Raw genomic sequence first — 19,920 nt, 5'->3', positions numbered from 1 at the left:
CAGAGACCCACAGAGACCCACAGAGACCCATAGAGACCCATAGAGGCCCATTAGAGACCCATAGAGACCCATAGAGGCCCACAGAGACCCATAGAGACCCACAATCATAGAGACCCATAGAGACCCTTAGAGACCCACACTCACAGAGACCCACAGAGACCCACAGAGACCCACAGAGACCCATAGAGACTCACAGAGACCCATAGAGACCCACACTCATAGAGACCCACAGAGACACACAGAGACCCATAGAGACCTACAGAGACCCACAGAGTCCCGTAGAGAACCATAGAGACCCACAGAGACCCACAGAGACCTATAGAGACCCCCAGAGACCCACAGAGACCCACAGAGTGCCATAGAGACCCACAGAGACCCACAGAGACCCACAGAGACCCACAGAGACCCACAGAGACCCATAGAGACCCACAGAGACCCATAGATACCCACAAAGGCCCATAGAGACCCACAGAGACCCACGGAGACCCACAGAGACCCATAGAGACCCACAAAGGCCCATAGAGACCCATAGAGACCCTTAGAGACCCTTAGAGACCCACACTCACAGAGACCCATAGAGACCCCCAGAGACCCCCAGAGACCCACAGAGACCCACAGAGTCCCATAGAGACCCACAGAGACCCACAGAGACCCATAGAGACCCACAGAGAACCACAGAGACTCATAGAGACCCACAGAGACCCACAGAGACCCATAGAGACGCACAGAGACTCATAGAGACCCTTAGAGACCCACAGAGACCCACAGAGACCCACAAAGGCCCATAGAGACCCACAGAGACCCACAGAGAACCACAGAGACCCATAGAGACCCACAAAGGCCCATAGAGACCCACAAAGGCCCATAGAGACCCATAGAGACCCTTAGAGACCCTTAGAGACCCACACTCACAGAGACCCATAGAGACCCCCAGAGACCCACAGAGACCCACAGAGTCCCATAGAGGCCCACAGAGACCCACAGAGACCCATAGAGACCCACAGAGAACCACAGAGACTCATAGAGACCCACAGAGACCCACAGAGACCCATAGAGACGCACAGAGACTCATAGAGACCCTTAGAGACCCACAGAGACCCACAGAGACCCACAAAGGCCCATAGAGACCCACAGAGACCCACAGAGAACCACAGAGACCCATAGAGACCCACAAAGGCCCATAGAGACCCATAGAAACCCTTAGAGACCCACACTCACAGAGACCCATAGAGACCCATAGAGACCCATAGAGACCCACAGAGGCCCATAGAAACCCATAGAGTCGCATAGAGACCCACAGCGACCCACAGAGGCCCATAGAGACACATAGAGACCCACAGAGACCCATAGAGACCCACAGACCCATAGAGACCCACACTCATAGAGACCCACAGAGACCCACAGAGACCCATAGAGATCCACAGAGACCCATAGAGACCCACAGAGACCCACAGAGACCCATAGAGACCCATAGAGACCCACAGAGACCCACAGAGGCCCACAGAGACCCACAAAGGCCCATAGAGACCCATAGAGACCCACAGAGACCCATAGAGACCCACAGACCCATAGAGACCCACACTCATAGAGACCCACAGAGACCCACAGAGACCCATAGAGATCCACAGAGACCCATAGAGACCCACAGAGACCCATAGAGACCCACAGAGACCCATAGAGACCCACAGAGACCCACAGAGACCCACAGAGGCCCATAGAGACCCACAGAGACCCACAGAGACCCACAGAGACCCACACTCACAGAGACCCACAGAGACCCACAGAGACCCACAGAGACCCATAGAGACCCATAGAGCCCCACAGAGACCCACAGAGACCCACAGAGGCCCATAGAGACCCATAGAGACCCACAGAGACCCACAGAGACCCATAGAGACCCACAGAGACCCATAGAGACCCATTCAGACCCATACTCATAGAGACCCACACTCATAGAGACCCACACTCAGAGAGACCCACAGAGACCCATAGAGACCCACACTCATAGATACCCACAGAGACTCATAGAAACCCATACTCATAGAGACCCACACTCGTAGAGACCCACACTCATGGAGACCCATACTCATAGAGACCCACACTTATAGAGACCCACACTCAGAGACCCACACTCAGAGAGACCCATACTTATAGAGGCCCATACTTATAGACACCCACACTCAGAGAGACCCATACTCATAGAGACCCACACTCATAGAGACAACAACAACAACCGCCATTCGCCACTAAGTGGCGGTGACGTCACCACGACGCTTGTGCCAGGCTATGTGCACCGTGAGGCCACGTGAAGTGTCGAACGCCCGCTGGCAGGAGGTCACTGGGCAGACCCAGGTGCCACGGGTCGACTGACTGAGATGACTGGCTGATGCACCACCTGTGCCCCCTACTGTGCCAACCTGCTGTGCTTTAGCCACCCGGCGCTCCGCTCGTTGTTCTGAGCGTCACTCCTCCGCCCTCCGTTGTTGTTGGAGGGCGACTGCCTCCAACTGCCCAGTAGCATCCTTCACGAGCCTCCTCCACAGAGGCCGATCTTGACACTGCTGGTACCAGTCATCGGCAAGTCCACTCAGCTCCACGTCCTCCTGTACCACATCACTCCATCTCTTCTCTAGCCCGTGCCGCGCCCGCTTAGCCCCCTCAATCCGGCCAAACAAAAGCTGTTTCGGCATGCGGTGGCTGGGCATGCGGGCTACATGACCCAGCCATCGCAGCCTTGCCTGCCGGAGGAGCTCACCGATGGGACCCTGCCCAGATCTTTCAAGGATTTGTGAGCTCCTCACACAATCCAGTCTGGTTAAACCCAGGATGGATCGTAGGCAGGCCAGCCTAAATGTTTCTAACCGGCGAAGATGTTCCATTAGGGGGGTCCACGTTTTGCAAGCGTAGAGAAGGGAGGGAATGACCGTGGCCGAGAACACCTGAAGCTTAGTGCGGAGCGACAGACCAGGTAGCTTCCACACAGCGTTACGCAACCGATGAAAAGATATTGCCGCTCGACTGATTCGGAGTGAGACCTCTGTTGTTAAACTGGAGCCAGTCATAAGCACACTGCCCAGGTATGGGAAACTCTCCACCCATAGAGACCCACACTCATAGAGTACCCACACTCATAGAGACCCACACTCGCAGAGACCCACACTCATAGAGACCCACACTCAGAGACCCACACTCTCAGAGACCCACACTCATAGAGACCCATACTCATTGAGACCCACACTCATAGAGACCCACACTCATAGAGACCCACACTCATAGAGACCCAACACTCATAGAGACCCACACTCATAGAGACCCACACTCATAGAGACCCATACTCACAGAGACCCACACTCATAGAGACCCACACTCATAGAGACCTCTACTAATAGAGACCCACACTCATAGAGACCCACACTCATAGAGACCTATACTAATAGAGACCCATACTCGACACTAAACAATATTTTTATTTCACCAGCTAAGCCGCACTGAGCTGCTTTGTAGCTCTTTTGCAGAAGCGACCTGGCCCATCACAAATGATAGCAGCTCTGACGTCATCATCATCATCATCACGTGGACATTTACAGCAGAGGCCAAACGCTCTGTGCGAGTGGTGACGTTGATTCTGAATGTGGAGGGGAAACCCCAGAGGGCCTGGAGTCAAATCCACGTGACCACGGATAGAGACACACACATTCTTAACGTCGTCAGGGTCGGGATGGAACCCACGACCTCCTGCGTACCAGGAGAGGTAGTCAACATCTCCTAGCCACACACACAAATATACAGCAGCAGCAGGCGTCGTCAGGGTCGGGATCGAACCCACGACCTCCTGCGTACCGGGCGAGGTAGTCAACATCTCCTAGCTGCCATGGCGCCCAGGTAAAGCTCCCCCAGGTAGCCCACTCAGACTGTCGGGGCAAGTGCTGTTAGTAGCGGGCAGCAGCAGCAGCGCTTATGAAGGCTGCCGGCACTGTGGCACACACAGAGGGGGGTGGGTGGCCAGCACCACGCCCGGCCGCCTTTGTATCCCCAGTGGCGATGCTTACTACTACACACACACCGCTACACCAGGCACTCATTCGTTGTTGTTGTTGTGGTTGTTGTTGTGACAGAGGCAGTCTCTGCCCCCTGTGTGCACACACAACATGTTGGACGATGCCTCTGACCCGGTGCTCAGCAACATTCGCCGCATCGGAATCTTCAACGACCCTGCGGACCGGGTCAAGGTGAGGGGTCACGGGGAGACAGGGAGACAGGGAGGGAGACAGACGGAGAGACAGACAGGGAGACAGACGGGGAGACAGTGAGACAGACGGGGAGACAGGGAGGAAGACAGACGGGGAGACAGACAGGGAGACAGACGGGGAGACAGTGAGACAGACGGGGAGATAGTGAGACAGACGGGGAGACAGGGAGACAGACGGGGAGACAGGGAGGGAGACAGACGGGGAGACAGACAGGGAGACAGACGGGGAGATAGTGAGACAGACGGGGAGACAGACGGGGAGACAGGGAGGGAGACAGACAGGGAGACAGACGGGAGACAGAGAGACAGATGGGGAGATAGTGAGACAGACGGGGAGACAGACGGGGAGACAGGGAGGGAGACAGACAGGGAGACAGATGGGGAGACAGAGAGACAGACGGGGAGATAGTGAGACAGACGGGGAGACAGACGGGGAGACAGGGAGACAGACGGGGAGACAGTGAGACAGACGGGGAGACAGACGGGGAGATAGTGAGACAGACAGGGAGATAGAGAGAGACAGGGAGACAGACAGGGAGACAGACAGGGAGATAGAGAGACAGACAGGGAGATAGAGAGACAGACGGGGAGACAGACGGGGAGACAGACGGGGAGACAGACGGGGAGACAGACGGGGAGACAGACGGGGAGATAGAGAGACAGACAGGGAGACAGACAGGGAGATAGAGAGACACACAGTGAGACAGACGGGGAGACAGAGAGACAGACAGGGAGACAGACAGGGAGATAGTGAGACAGACAGGGAGACAGACGGGGAGATAGAGAGACAGAGAGACAGACGGGGAGATAGAGAGACAGACAGAGAGACAGACAGCGAGACAGGGAGACAGACAGGGAGACAGACAGGGAGATAGTGAGACAGACAGGGAGATAGAGAGACAGACAGTGAGACTGACAGGGAGACAGACAGGGAGACAGACGGGGAGACAGAGAGACAGACAGGGAGACAGACGGGGAGATAGTGAGACAGACGGGGAGACAGACAGGGAGACAGGGAGATAGAGAGACAGATAGAGAGACAGACGGGAAGATAGAGAGACAGACAGGGAGACAGACAGGGAGACAGACGGGGAGACAGACGGGGAGACAGGGAGACAGGGAGGGAGACAGGGAGACAGACAGGGAGACAGACAGGGAGACAGGGAGACAGACAGGGGGGCGGAGAGACAGGGAGACAGGGAGTCTTCGTCTGGGTCTGGGTCTGGGTCTGCGTCTGGGCATGGGCCTGGGTCTGAGTCTGGGTCTGCGTCTGGGTCTCTACCCAGATCATCTTCCACCCGGAGTTCCTCTCCTCCACCTCCCCACTGCTGCCCATGGACTACGACGACTTTGTGCGCGGCTGCCACCTCGGGGTGTTCCCCTCCTACTACGAGCCCTGGGGGTACACACCAGGTGAGTGGGGGGGTCTCAGGGGGTTCACGTCTGTGTGAGACACACAGAGACACACGTGTCTCTGTGTGTCTCTACACGTGTCTCTACACGTGTAGAGACACGTGTCTCTGTGTGTCTCTACACATGTCTCTGTGTGTCTCTGTGTGTCTCTACACGTTGTCTGTTTGTGTCTCTACACGTGTCTTTGTCTGTCTCTTTGTGTCTCTACACGTGTCTCTGTGTGTCTCTGTGTGTCTTTGTGTGTCTCTACACGTGTCTCTGTGTGTCTCCGCGTGTCGCTGTGTGTCTCTACACGTGTCTCTGTGTGTCTCTGTGTGTCTCTGTGTGTCTCTGCGTGTCTCTGTGTGTCTCTGTGTGTCTCTACACGTGTCTCTGTGTGTCTCCGCGTGTCTCTGTGTGTCTCTGTGTGTCTCTACACGTGTCTCTGTGTGTCTCCGCGTGTCTCTGTGTGTCTCTGTGTGTCTCTACACGTGTCTCTGTGTGTCTCCGCGTGTCTCTGTGTGTCTCTACACGTGTCTCCGCGTGTCTCTGTGTGTCTCTGTGTGTCTCTACACGTGTCTCTGTGTGTCTCTGTGTGTCTCTGTGTGTCTCCGCGTGTCTCCGTGACGCAGCTGAGTGTACCGTCATGGGCATTCCGAGCATCTCCACCAACCTCTCCGGCTTCGGCTGCTTCATGGGGGAGCACGTAGCAGACCCCATGTCGTACGGTGAGCACCCACACCACCCACACCACCCACACCACCCACACCACCAACACCACCCACACCACCCACACCACCCACACCACCCACACCACCCACACCACCCACAGCACCCACACACCACACACCACACACCACCCACACCACCCACGCCACCCACGCCACCCACGCCACCCACACCACCCACACCACCCACACCGCCCACACCGCCCACACCACCCACACCGCCCACACCACCCACACCACCCACAGCACCCACACCACCCACACCACCCACAGCACCCAGACCACCCACACCAGCCACACCACCCACACCACCCACACCACACACACCACCCACACCACCCACACCGCCCACACCGCCCACACCGCCCACACCACCCACACCACCCACACCACCCACACCACCCACACCACCCACACCACTCACACCACTCACACCACACCACACACACCACCCACACCACCCACACCACCCACACCACCCACACCACCCACAGCACCCACACCACCCACACCACCCACACCACCCACAGCGCCCACACCACCCACGCCACCCACACCGCCCACGCCGCCGCTCACAGCAGCCGGTGAAGTTGCGGGGCACAGCTTCTGGGGGTGGGGGTTGGGGTAGTGGTGGGGGTGGTGGTGGTGGGGGTGGGGGGGGTGGTGGTGGTGGTGGTGGTGAGGGTGGGAGGGGTGGGGGTTGGGGTGAGGGTGGTGGTGGCGGTGGTGGTGGGGGTGGTGGGACTTTGCCCAGATCTTTCAAGGATTTGTGAGCTCCTCACACAATCCACCCTGGATAAACCCAGGATGGATCGTAGGCAGGCCAGCCTAAATGTTTCTAACTGGCGAAGATGTTCCATTAGGGTGGTCCACGTTTCGCAAGCGTAGAGAAGGGAGGGAATGACTGTGGCCGAGAAGACCTGAAGCTTAGTGCGGAGCGACAGACCAGGTAGCTTCCACACAGCATTACGCAACCGATGAAAAGATATTGCCACTCAACTGATTAGGAAGTGAGACCTCTGCTGTTAAACTGGAGCCAGTCATAAGCACACTGGCCAGGTATGGGAAACTCTCCACTCTCTCCACAACTGCCCCATCACCGATTGGGAGTTGTGGGGGTGGAGTGTCCGATGGTACAAAATACCCTGGCAGGTGCTTAGTTTTGTGGGGGCTGATGGTAAGGCCCCACCTCTTAGTGGCAAGCTCCAGGTTCAGCAGCAGAGCCTCCAACTCCTCCTCTGAGTGAGCAGCAATTACCAGATCATCGCCATACGTAACATGGTTGAGCAATAGGGAGCCATCCCTTGACCGCACCCGGGTATCGATCAGCCTCCCATTGTATCTGTACCAGATTGAAATTCTTCCAGTACAGCTATTGTAGGCTTCACGAACTACGTGGTCGAAATAGATGTTAAATGATGTGGGAGCCAGAGTACATCCCTGTCGCACCCCAAGGTGAACAGGGAATGGCTCTGACTCTCGGCCACATAATTTTACCCGGGCCCGATCACCATCATGAAGGTCCTTAATGATCGTGAGCAGATGGTCAGGGACTCCGAAAGCACGAAGAACTACCCAGAGCCCAGGCCTACTGATGGTATCATAGGCCTTGACCAGGTCAATAAAGCAGAGATGTAGGTCTTGTTGGAATTCCCTACACCTCTGCTGTAGCAGACGGACAGAAAATATGGCATCTGTGCAAGAACGCTCTTTCCTGAAACCGCATTGGGGCTCCGCAAGCCTCTCCTCAGCGTGCCTGGCAAGGCGATGTTGAATAATCCTTGCCAGGACCTTTCCCGGCACACTGAGGAGTGAGATGCCCCTGTAGTTGTTACAGTCTGTGCGGTCCCCCTTCTTTAAGAGGGAGGTCCCCCTTCTTAAAGAGGGGGACCACCAGGGCATCCTTCCAGTCCTGCGAAACTTGTTCAGTGGTCCAGACTTGTTATGATGTCATGTAGGGCAGTCTGTGCACAAACGCCACCCTCCCTCAGCATTTCGCTTGGGAGATCATCTCTGCCTAGTGCCTTTCCTGTTCTCAGACTCTGGATCGCCCTCAGTACTTCGTCAACAGATGGCACCTCAGCCAGCCACTCACACGGGGTGACTTCTTCTTCCAATATTTGAGGCACTGCAGCCTCGGTAGGGCCATCCCCATTTTGTGCCACGATGTTTTCCTGGCTGAGGGATGTCCCCTCCCCCAGGACCTCACAGAAATGCTCAGCAAATCTGCAAACCTGTTCCTGGGGGTTGGAGATTGGATCACTGTTCTTTCCCCTAATGATGGTAATAGGTGTGGCGCTGCAGGTTACTTTTTTTATGGAATTAAAGAGTGATTTGTGATCGCGGGCCACTGAGGCAGACTCCATTTCTTCAGCAACCCGTGACCACCACCCATCCTTGCAGCGCCTCACGGCTCTCCAAACCTCTGAGCGAAGGCTGTGATAAGCCTCCTCATTCTCCGACGTGGGATTCTGTAGCCGATGACAGTGGGCCTGTCGCTTTTTCTCAACCATCCTGAACACCTCCTCTGTCAGCCAGGGTCTATGGGGAGGTCTGGACCGCGTACCCAAAGCAGCCATTGCAGCTGCATGAGCCACAGTCCTAAACCTCGCTCATTTACCCTCGACACCAGGAGGAGTGGGGGACGATGCCAACCCCAGCCGCAAGTGTTGATTAAATTCTCGCTTGCAACTTTCATCAGCTAGCTGAGATTATGCCACTAAGGGTTTTAATGGGGTCCTGGGTGTACACCCACCACTGGAGTGGAAGAATGGCAGGCGCATCTTACAGATGACAAGTCGATGGTCAGTGAGCAGATCATCTCCACCGTAGGTCCTGGTGTCAAGGACATGGGCCCGCATCCGCTGTTCCGTCACCATGTAGTCCAGCAGATGTTCTTGCTTGGACCAGGCATGCATCCATGATGTTGTGTGGATGCGCCGATGCTGGAACAGCGTATTCATAATTACAAGCCCCATGGGCTGCACAAAAATCTAGCAACCTCCTGCTGTTGTTATTGAGCTGATCTGGCCCATGCCTTCCAATTACTCCAGGCCAGGTGCTAGCATCATTACCAACTCGGGCATTGAAGTCACCCCACAAGATGACTCTAACCTGAGGGGCCACTTTAGCCAGCACCTGTAACAGGAGGTCATAGAAGGCATCTGACTCATCGGCCTTGCCTGCATTCCTCCACCGATGTTTGTCTTCAGTGGGGGCATAAATAACCACCACCACCACCACCACTCCTCACCTCTGGTTGATGAGAAGGCGAGCCCAAAGTAGCCTAGGGCTTACAGCTTCCCACACCTCACCGCCACGCTCCCACGCCCCCTTCATTCTTTTGTTCAGAAGATGAGCCACACCCTGTTGTTTTTCAGTCTGCTGCCCCGAGTAGAGGACTGTCCACCCCTCATGGTGGCAGGAGCCAGAGCCGGTCCACCGGACCTCCTGAATGCCACAGAGATCCAGGCGGTACTGGTCCAGCTCCCGACAGAGGAGTGGCAGTCTCTCCTCCGCAGTGAGCGTTTGAACGTTCCACATGGCCACACGTAGTGGCTTTTTGCTGTTTCTGGAGGAGCCCCGAGGGTACAGATTCAGTCTCCTGGCTGCGCCAAATAGGATTTGGCCAGGAGACGTCATTGACGCCTGTCTCCGGCAAAACAACCCCCTACCTCCTCGTGGTGCCGGACGGGCAACGCTGTCGTGGACAGTGCTGTGGGGGGAGGGCCAATTTCCGATTGGCCTCTCCCCTCATGGCATCTGTGACCACCACAGTAGCTAAACGGGGGCTCTGGACGGGTGCGACGGGCTGGTAACCCCTCCACCTTCAATTAATTAACGCTCAACCATGATGGAAAATTTAGCACAGACTCACACACACACGAGTTCTTCAATCCACACCAACTCGGCCGCTCACGACCCTCCCCTGCCTAACCCGCGGACTCGGCCATCGTGAACCTCCCCCCCTGCCCCCCCCCCCCCCCACCAGGGATCTACATCCTGGACCGGCGCTACCGTTCTGCGGACGAGTCTTGCAACCAGCTCACCTCCTTCCTCTACAGCTTCTCGCAGCAGACGCGGCGACAGCGAATCATCCAGCGCAACCGCACGGAGCGCCTTTCGGACCTGCTGGACTGGAGATACCTGGGCAAGGTACGCGGCGGGGGGGGGGGTACACGGAGGGGGTACACGGAAGGGGGTCGATGGAGGGGGGGTGGACGGAGGGGGTACACAGATTGAGGGGCATTGCCAGGGTCGGGGATGGGTGGTAGGGGAGGTTTGGTAGATACCAGTTTGTGTCGGTGTAACTGCGTCTGTATCTACTTAACTGTGTGTGTGTGTAGCTGTGTTTATGTAACTTTGCGTGTGTAGTTGCGTGTGTTTGTGTCTGTGTTTAGCTGTGTGTATAGCTGTGTAGCGTGTAGCTGTATTTGTGTTACTGTGTGTGTAACTGTAGTTGTGTATGTGTCTGTGTTCATCTGTGTGTGTGTGTGTGTAACTCTGTGTGTGTGTAGCTGTGTGTCTTACTGTGTGTGTAACTCTGTGTGTGTCATTGTGTGTGTCTGTGTTTAGCTGTGTGTGTAGCTGTGTTTAGCTGTGTGTGTAGCTGTGTTGCATGTAGCTGTGTTTGCCGTAATGTGTGTGTAACTCTGTGTGTGTCATTGTGTGTGTGTGTGTTTAGCTGTGTGTATAGCTGTGTAGCGTGTAGTTGTATTTGTGTTACTGTGTGTGTAACTGTAGTCGTGTATGTGTCTGTGTTTATCTGTGTGTGTGTGTAACTCTGTGTGTGTAGCTGTGTGTGTTACTGTGTGTGTAACTCTGTGTATGTAGTTGTGTCTGTGTTTAGCTGTGTGTAGCTGTGTTTCATGTAGCTGTGTTTGCCGTAATGTGTGTGTAACTCTGTGTGTGTCGTTGTGTGTGTGTTTGTGTGTTTAGCTGTGTGTATAGCTGTGTTGCGTGTAGCTGTATTTGTGTTACTGTGTGTGTAACTGTAGTTGTGTATGTGTCTGTGTTTATCTGTGTGTGTGTGTGTGTAACTATGTGTGTGTGTAGCTGTGTGTGTTACTGTGTGTGTAACTCTGTGTGTGTAGTTGTGTGTGTCTGTGTGTAGCTGTGTGTGTAGCTGTGTTGCATGTAGCTGTGTTTGCCGTAATGTGTGTGTAACTCTGTGTGTGTCGTTGTGTGTGTGTGTGTGTTTAGCTGTGTGTATAGCTGTGTAGCGTGTAGCTGTATTTGTGTTACTGTGTGTGTAACTGTAGTTGTGTATGTGTCTGTGTTCATCTGTGTGTGTGTGTTACTCTGTGTGTGTAGCTGTGTGTCTTACTGTGTGTGTAACTCTGTGTGTGTAGTAGTGGGGAGCGGTAGTGTAGCGGTTGGTGCGCTGCGCTATGAACCTGGAAACCCGGGTTCGATTCCCGCTCACGGCCAACACCAGTGACGATTATCTGAACCGGTCCCGGGCCTCCCCTAGGTCGACTCAGCCTCAAATGAGTACCTGGAGCGGTGTGTAAACATTGCCACTAGGGAGACAAAGGCGGTCGGGCGTGGTGCTGGCCACCCACCCCCTCGTGTACCGATCCGGCCTTCATAGGTGCTCGCTAACAGCACTTGCCCCTACAGTCTGTTAAGGCTATATGGGGGATCTTTGTCTTTTGTAGTTGTGTGTGTCTGTGTTTAGCTGTGTGTGTAGCTGTGTTGCATGTAGCTGTGTTTGCCGTAATGTGTGTGTAACTGTGTGTGTGTCATTGTGTGTGTGTCTGTGTGTAGCTGTGTGTGTAGCTGTGTTGCATGTAGCTGTGTTTGCAGTAATGTGTGTGTAACTGTGTGTGTGTCATTGTGTGTGTGTCTGTGTGTAGCTGTGTGTGTAGCTGTGTTGCATGTAGCTGTGTTTGCAGTAATGCGTGTGTAACTCTGTGTGTGTCGTTGTGTGTGTGTCTGTGTTTAGCTGTGTTTGTGTAGCTCCTCGTTGGTGCAGGACGGCAACGCTGTGTTGGGCAGTGCCATGGGGGGAGGGCCAATTGCGATTGGCCATTCCCCTCATGGCGTTTGTAGCCACCACAGCGGCCAAAGGGGGCTCTGGGTGGGTGTGAGGAGCCGGTAACCCCTCCACCTTCAATCCAAGAACCACTAAACCATGAAAAAAATATATCTAATTATTAAGCTTGTGCCAGAGGCCCCGGGGGGACAGGTATCCATGACGTCTCCTGGCCAAACCCCATTTGGCGGAGCCAGGAGACTGAATCCTTACCCTCGGGGCTCCTCCAGAAACAGCAAAAAACCACTACGTGTGGCAACGTGGAATGATCACACGCTCACTGCGGAGGAGAGGCTGCCACTCTTCTGTCAGGAGCTGGACCAGTATCGCCTGGATCTCTGTGGTATTTTGGACGTCCGGTGGACCAGCTATGGCTCCTGCCACCATGAGGGGTGGACAGTCCTCTTCTCGCGGCAGGAGACTGCCAAACAACAGGGAGTGGCTCTTCTTCTGAGCAAAAGAATGAAGGGGGCATGGGAGAGTGGTGGTGAGGTGTGGGAAGCTGTAAGCCCCAGGCTGGGCTCACCTTCCCATCAACCAGAGGTGAGGAGTGGTAGTCGTGGTTACTTATGCCCCCACAGAACACGAACATCAGTAGAGGGATGCAGGCAAAGCCGATGAGTCAGTGCCTTCTATGACCTCCTGTCACAGGTGCTGGCTAAAGTGGCCCCTCGGGGTAGAGTCATCTTGTTGGGTGACTTCAATGTCCAAGTTGGTCATGATGCTGGCACCTGGTCTGGAGTGATTGAAAGGCATGGGCCAGATCAGCTCAATAACAACGGCAGGAGGCTGCTAGGCTTTTGTGCAGCCCATGGGCTTGTAATTACCAACACGCTGCGGGTCCAAGCAAGAAGATCTGTTGGACTACATAGCGACGGAACAGCAGATGCGGGCCCATGTCTTTGACACCAGGACCTGCCATGGAGTTGATCTGCCCACTGACCATCGACTTGTCATCTGTAAGATGCGCCTGCCATTCTTCCACTCTGTTGGTGGGTGTATGCCCAGGACCCCATTCAAACCCATAGCGGCCTGGTCTCGGCTAGCTGATGAAAGTTGCAAGCAAGAATTTAATTACAGCTTGCAGCTGGGGTTTGCATCGTCCCCCACTCCTGATGTCGAGGGGAAATGGGCGAGGTTTAGGACTGTGACTCATGCAGCTGCAATGGCTGCCTTGGGTACGCGGTCCAGACCTCCCGAGAGACCCTGGCTGACAGAGGAGGTATTCAGGATGGTTGAGAAAAAGCGACAGGCCCACTCTAATCGTCTACAGCATTCCACGTCAGAGAATGTGAGGAGGCTTACCGCAGCCTTCCCTCGGAGGTTCAGAGAGCCGTGAGGCGCTGCAAGGATGGGTGGGGGTCGCGGGTTGCTGAGGAGATGGAGTCTACCTCAGTGGCTTGCGATAACAAATTGCTGTTTAATTCCATCAAAAGAATTACTTATAGTGCCACACCTATCACCATCATTCGGTGAAAGAACAGTGATCCAAGCTCTGACCCCCAGGAACAGGTTTGCAGATTTGCTGAGCATTTCTGTGAGGTCCTGGGGGAGGGAAAATCCCTCGGCCTGGAAAACGTGGGACAAAATGGGGATGGCCCTGCCGAAGCTGCGGTGCCTCAAATATTGGAAGAAGTCTTCACCCCTTGTGAGTGGCTGGCTGAGGTGCCATCTGTTGAGGAAGTACTAAAGGCGATCCGGAGTCTGAGACGAGGAAAGGCAGCGGGCAGAGATGATCTCCCAAGCGAAATGCTGAGGGAGGGTGGCGTTTGTGCACAGACTGTCCTACATGACATCATAACAACAGTCTGGACCAGTGGACGGGTTCCACAGGATTCGAAGGATGCCCTGGTGGTCCCCCTCTTTAAGAAGGGGGACCGCACAGACTGTAACAACTACAGGGGCATATCACTCGTCAGCGTGCCGGGAAAGGTCCTAGCAAGGATTATTCAACATCGCCTCGCCAGGCACGCTGAGGAGAGGCTTGCGGAGCCCCGGTGTGGTTTCAGGAAGGGGCGGTCCTGCACGAATGCCATTTTTTCTTCCCGCCTGCTACAGCAGAGGTGTAGGGAATTTCAACAAGACCCACATCTTTGCTTTATTGACCTTGTCAAGGCCTATTATACCATCAGTAGGCCTGGGCTCTGGGTTGTTCTTCGTGCTTTCGGAGTCCCTGACTCTGCTCAAGATAATTAAGGACCTTCATGATGGTGTGTGGGCCCGGGTAAAGCCACGTCGACGGGAGTCAGAGCCATTCTCTGTTCACCGTAGCATGCGACGGGGATGTCTTCTGGCTCCCACATTATTTAACATCTATTTTGACCACGTAGTTCATGAAGCCTTCGATGGTTCTACCGGAGGAATTTCCATTTGGTACAGATACAATCGGAGGGTGATTGATGCCCGGGTGCGGTCAAGGGACGGCTACCTATTGTTCAACCATGTTACGTATGCCAATGATCTGGTGATTTCTCCTCACTCAGAGGAGGAGTTGGAGGCAGTGCTGCTGAACTTGGAGCGTGCCACTAAGAAGTGGGGCCTTACCATCAGCCCCACCAAAACTAAGCACCTGCCTGGGTATTTTGTACCATCGGACACTCCACCCCCACAACTCCCAATTGGTGATGGGGCAGTTGTGGAGGGAGTGGAGCATTTCCCATACATGGGCAGTGTGCTCATGACTGGCTCCGGTTTGACAGCAGAGGTCTCACTCCGAATCATTATCTTTTCATCATTTGCGTAACGCTGTATGGAAGCTCTCTGGTCTGTCGCTCCACACACTCTTCTCTACGCTTGCGAAATGTGGACTCCCCCCTAATGGAACATCTTCGCCAGTTATAAACATTTAGGCTAGCCTGCCTACGATCCATCCTGGGTTTAACCAGGCTGGATTGTATGAGGAGCTCACAAATCCTCAGTGAGCTCCTCCAGCAGGCAAGGCTGCGTTGGCTGGGTCATGTAGCCCGCATGCCCAGCCACCGCATGCCCAAACAGCTTTTGTTTCGGCTTGATAGAGGGGGCTAAACAGGCACGTCACGGGCTAGAAAAGAGATGGAGTGACGTGGTACAGAAGGACGTGGAGCTGAGTGGACTTTGCGATGACTGGTACCAGCGGTGTCAAGATCGGCCTCTGTGGAGGAGGCTCGTGAAGGACGCCACTGGGTAGTTGGAGGAAGTCGCCCTCCAACAACAACGAAGGAGGGACGCTCACAACAACGAGCGGAGTGCCGGGTGGCTAAAGCACAGCAGGTTGCCACACTAGGGGGCACAGGTGGTGCATCAGCCAGTCATCTCAGTCATCTCAGTCAGTCAACCTGTGGCACCTGGGTCTGCCCCGTGACCTCCTGCCGCCGGGCGTTCGATACTTCACGTGGTCTCACCGTGGACATGGCCTGGCACAAGCGTCGTGGCGATGTCACCGCCACTTAGTGGTGAATGGTGGTTGTTATTGTGTAGTTGTGTGATTGTAGCTGTGTGTGTAACTCTGCATGTGTGTAGCTGTGTCTCACTGTGTGTGTGCTCGCTAACACCACTTGCCCCCACAGTCTTTCAAGGCTTACGGGGAATTTGTGTCTGTGTGTGTGTAGTATTATTCCCACGCTCGTCACATGGCCCTGTCCAAGGCCTTTCCTGACACGTTCAAGTACGAACTCTCTGAGTATGAGGAGGTGAGTCTCCTTCTTCTCCCTCCACTCCCCTCCCTCCATTCGCTCCCTCCCTCCCTCCCCTCCCTCCACTCCCTCCACTCCCTCCACTCCCCTCCCTCCATTCGCTCCCTCCCCTCCCCTCCCTCCATTCGCTCCCTCCCTCCCCTCCATCTCTCCCTCCCTCCTCTCCATCTCTCCCTCCACTCCCCTCCCTCCACTACCTCCCTCCCTCCACTCCCCTCCCTCCATTCGCTCCCTCCTTCCCCTCCCTCCCTCCCTCTGCTCCCTCCCTCCCCTTCCTCTCTCCCTTCCCACGCCTCCCTCCACTACCTCCCTCCCTCCCCTCCCTCCCTCCCTCCCCTCCCTCCACTACCTCCCTCCCTCCCTTCTTCCCTCCCCTCTCTCTGCTCCCTCCCTCCCTCCACTACCTCCCTTCTTCCTTCCCACCCCTCCCTCTCTCCCTCCCCTCCCTCCGCTCCCTCCACACCCATCGCCGGTGTTGGTGGCCAACAGCGCAAATGGAACTCGGGTTTGCCGGGTTCATAGAGCGGTGCGCTGGCCACGTACAAACTCCCCCCCCTCACCTCCTCCTCTTGTCTCCCCCTCTCCCACCCCCACCTCCCCTTCCGCACCAGACGTCCGGCTTCCGCTACCCCCGCCCCGCGTCGGTGCCCCCGTCCCCGGCGGTGTCGCGCCCCTCCAGCCCGCGGGGCAGCAGCGCCGGCGGTTCGGACGACGGCGGCGGCGGCGGCGGCAGCCCCGGGCCCTCGTCGTCGGCCAGGGGGAGCCGCTCCGGGGACGACGACGAGGACGAGGAGGACGAGGACGCCCGCAGCGAGAGCGGGGTGGGCTGCGACAACGGGGAGTTTGCTCGCGACGACGCCGACGACGACGACGACGACGTCGACGGGGAGGGCGACTGCTACGGCGGCGGGCGACGAGGTGGGAGAGGGCGAGGAGGAGGCGGTGGTGGAGGTGGAGCGGATGACGACGACGAGCACTACGACGAGGAGCTGGAGGCGGAGAAGGATCGGCGCAACATCCGCACGCCGTTGGGGTTCGGCCCCGTCAGAGCGAGCGACTCGCTCGCGCAGTAGAGAGGGGCGGAGGGGCGCGGGGCGGGGGTGGAGATGTCACCATGGTCACCGCCAACACCACCGCCATCACCGCAACCGCCACAACCACCGCCATCACCGCAGCCACATCCACTGCAACCACCACAACCACCGCCACCACAGGCATCACCACAGCCACCACCGCAACCGCCACAACCACCGCCATCACCGCAGCCACATCCACTGCAACCACCACAACCACCACCACCACAGGCATCACCACAGCCACCACCACAACCGCCGCAACCACCGCCATCACCGCAGGCATCACCACAGCCTCCACAACCACCACAACCACCCCCACCACCGACATCACCACAATAGTTAAAATAGTTATAATGGCTACTGTAGTAGCGTTGTGATGGGTAACGCGCACGCGTGTGTGTGTGTGTGTAGTTAACGCGTATGTTTGGTGTTGAAGTGACCGCAGTAAAGCAAAGTTAAAATGCCAGCCTTCGCTGTGACGACATTCTACCATCTTAGGGTTTAAAATGACCGCCGTTACCATAGCGATAATCTACTGTCATGTGGTTTCAAATGGTTACCGTAGCGACATTCTACTGTTGTGTTAAAATGGCCGCCACCATAGCAACATTCTCCTATCATGGGGTTTCAAATGGCCGCCGTTGCCGTAGCGACTGTCTCCTGTCATGGGGTTTAAAAATGGCCGCTGTTGCCGTAGCGACTGTCTCCTGTCATGGGGATTAAAATGGCCACCGTTGCCGTAGCGACTGTCTGCTGTCATGGGGTTTAAAATGGCCGCCGTTGCCGTAGCGACTGTCTGCTGTCATGGGGTTTCAAATGGCCACCGTTACCGTAGCAACTGTCTGCTGTCATGGGGTTTCAAATGGCCACCGTTACCGTAGCAACTGTCTGCTGTCATGGGGTTTCAAATGGCCGCCGTTACCGTAGCAACTGTCTGCTGTCATGGGGTTTCAAATGGCCGCCGTTACCGTAGCGACTGTCTGCTGTCATGGTGTTTAAAATGGCCACCGTTACCGTAGCGACTGTCTACTGTCATGGGGTTTAAAATGGCCGCCATTACCGTAGCAACTGTCTGCTGTCATGGGGTTTCAAATGGCCGCCGTTACCGTAGCAACTGTCTGCTGTCATGGGGTTTCAAATGGCCGCCGTTACCGTAGCGACTGTCTGCTGTCATGGGGTTTCAAATGGCCGCCGTTACCGTAGCGACTGTCTGCTGTCATGGGGTTTCAAATGGCCGCCGTTACCGTAGCGACTGTCTGCTGTCATGGGGTTTAAAATGGCCGCCGTTACCCATCGTGCAGTCTACTGTCGTGGAGTTAGCAATGGTTACCGTAGCGACAATCTACTGTCGTGCAGTTTAAAATGGCCACGTTTTACCGTAGTGACATTCTACTGTCGAGGAGTTAAAAACGGTTACTGTAGAGACAATCTACTGTCGTGCAATTTTAAATGGCCACTGTTAGCATAGCAAAATTCTACCGTCTTGGGGTTTAAAATGGCCGCCGTTACCGTAGCAACAATCTACTCTCATGGGGTTTCAAATGGTTACCGTAGCGACGTTCTACCATCTTTAAGTTTAAAATGGCCGCCGTTACCATAGCAACATTCTACCGTTGTGGTGTTTGAAATGGCCACCGTTACCGTAGCGACATGCTGTCATGGGGTTTAAAATGCCCACCATTGCCACGTGGAAATAAAAAAAATGGGGCTTCTACTGTAGTAGGGGCAGGGGCAAAACGTCTATCGCATGCACGTGTGCGTGTGCGCGCACGTGAGTAGCGGTTACCGGTTACCGCTGCACCGCGCTATGGACCATAGCGACCCGGATTCGATTCCCGCGCACGGCCACCACCACCACCACCAATGCCGGCGACGGTGATTTTTCTGAACCGGTACCTGGGGCCTCCCCTGCCCCTCTCTCGGTCAACTCAGCCCCGTCAAACGAGTGAGTCGGTGCGGCGCTGTGCAGCGGTGTGGCCCTCCGCTCGTCGCCACGGCGCAAGTTTTCGAGACGTCGGACGTGCCTGCCTTCGCATCCGTGCGTCCGTCCGTGTGTCCATCTGTGCGGTCGCGCGTCCGTGCGTCCGTCCGTTCGTGCGTCCGTGAGTGCTAAGATAAAATAAAGGGGAGTGGGCGGCGCGACTGAACCTCTCCACGTAATTCAACATCGCTCGTGCCGTGACCGAAATCCACCCAGAGATGTTGACTACCTCGCCTGGTACGTAGGAGGATCGTGGGTTCGATCCTGACGCTGACGATGCCTGCTGCTGTGTATCTGGAGTTTGTGTGTTCTCTCTCTTTTTCCCCGCGGTCACGTGGATTTTTCTGCGGATCCTCCGATTTTTCCCTGCACGTTTAGAATCGTGCATTTAGAGTATTTGCTGCAATAAATTTCCACGTGATGATGATGATGATGATATCAGTCACTTCGTTGATCTGCTATCATTTGTGATTGCCAGGCCACTTCTGAAAAAGATCTACATAGTTCGGTGGGCCTTAGCTGCTACAAATAAAAAAAAGAGTTTAGTTTATAGTTTAGTAAACACGGCCGCCTTGAACAAGTCAGTGGGTGAGTGAGCGATTGGGTTGAGTGTGTGGGTGAGTGAGTGGGTGAGTGAGTGTATGAGTGAGTGTGTGTGAGAGTAGTGTGTGAGTGGCTGAGTGAGTGAGTGGGTGAGTGGATGGGTGATTGAGTGAGTGGTGTAGTGAGTTGGTGAGTGAGTGAATGAGTGTGTGAGTGAGTGAGTGGTGTAGTAAGTGGGTGGGT

General features: G+C 55.5%; 1 protein-coding gene across 1 annotated transcript in view; it reads left to right on the top strand.

Annotated features, from left to right (window-relative positions):
- Positions 1 to 19,561, top strand: part of LOC116958700 (glycogen [starch] synthase, muscle) — a 74,638-nt gene extending 55,077 nt beyond the window's left edge. The window contains exons 11-16 of the mRNA XM_076057289.1: positions 4,116 to 4,229; positions 5,536 to 5,662; positions 6,274 to 6,369; positions 10,361 to 10,524; positions 15,994 to 16,074; positions 16,689 to 19,561. Of these exons, the coding sequence (XP_075913404.1) occupies positions 4,116 to 4,229; positions 5,536 to 5,662; positions 6,274 to 6,369; positions 10,361 to 10,524; positions 15,994 to 16,074; positions 16,689 to 17,150 (1,044 nt within the window). The 3' untranslated portion in view covers positions 17,151 to 19,561. The remainder of the gene's footprint in view (positions 1 to 4,115; positions 4,230 to 5,535; positions 5,663 to 6,273; positions 6,370 to 10,360; positions 10,525 to 15,993; positions 16,075 to 16,688) is intronic.
- Positions 19,562 to 19,920: the final 359 nt, after the last annotated feature.

Source organism: Petromyzon marinus, chromosome 80 (assembly GCF_048934315.1).
Source record: "Petromyzon marinus isolate PM22_M1 ecotype Great Lakes invasive population chromosome 80, UKy_Petmar_22M1.pri1.0, whole genome shotgun sequence".
NCBI classification, from domain to species: Eukaryota; Metazoa; Chordata; class Hyperoartia; order Petromyzontiformes; family Petromyzontidae; genus Petromyzon; species Petromyzon marinus.
The sequence above is the reverse complement of the archived record's forward strand: the minus strand, read 5'-3'. Positions and strand labels throughout refer to the sequence as shown.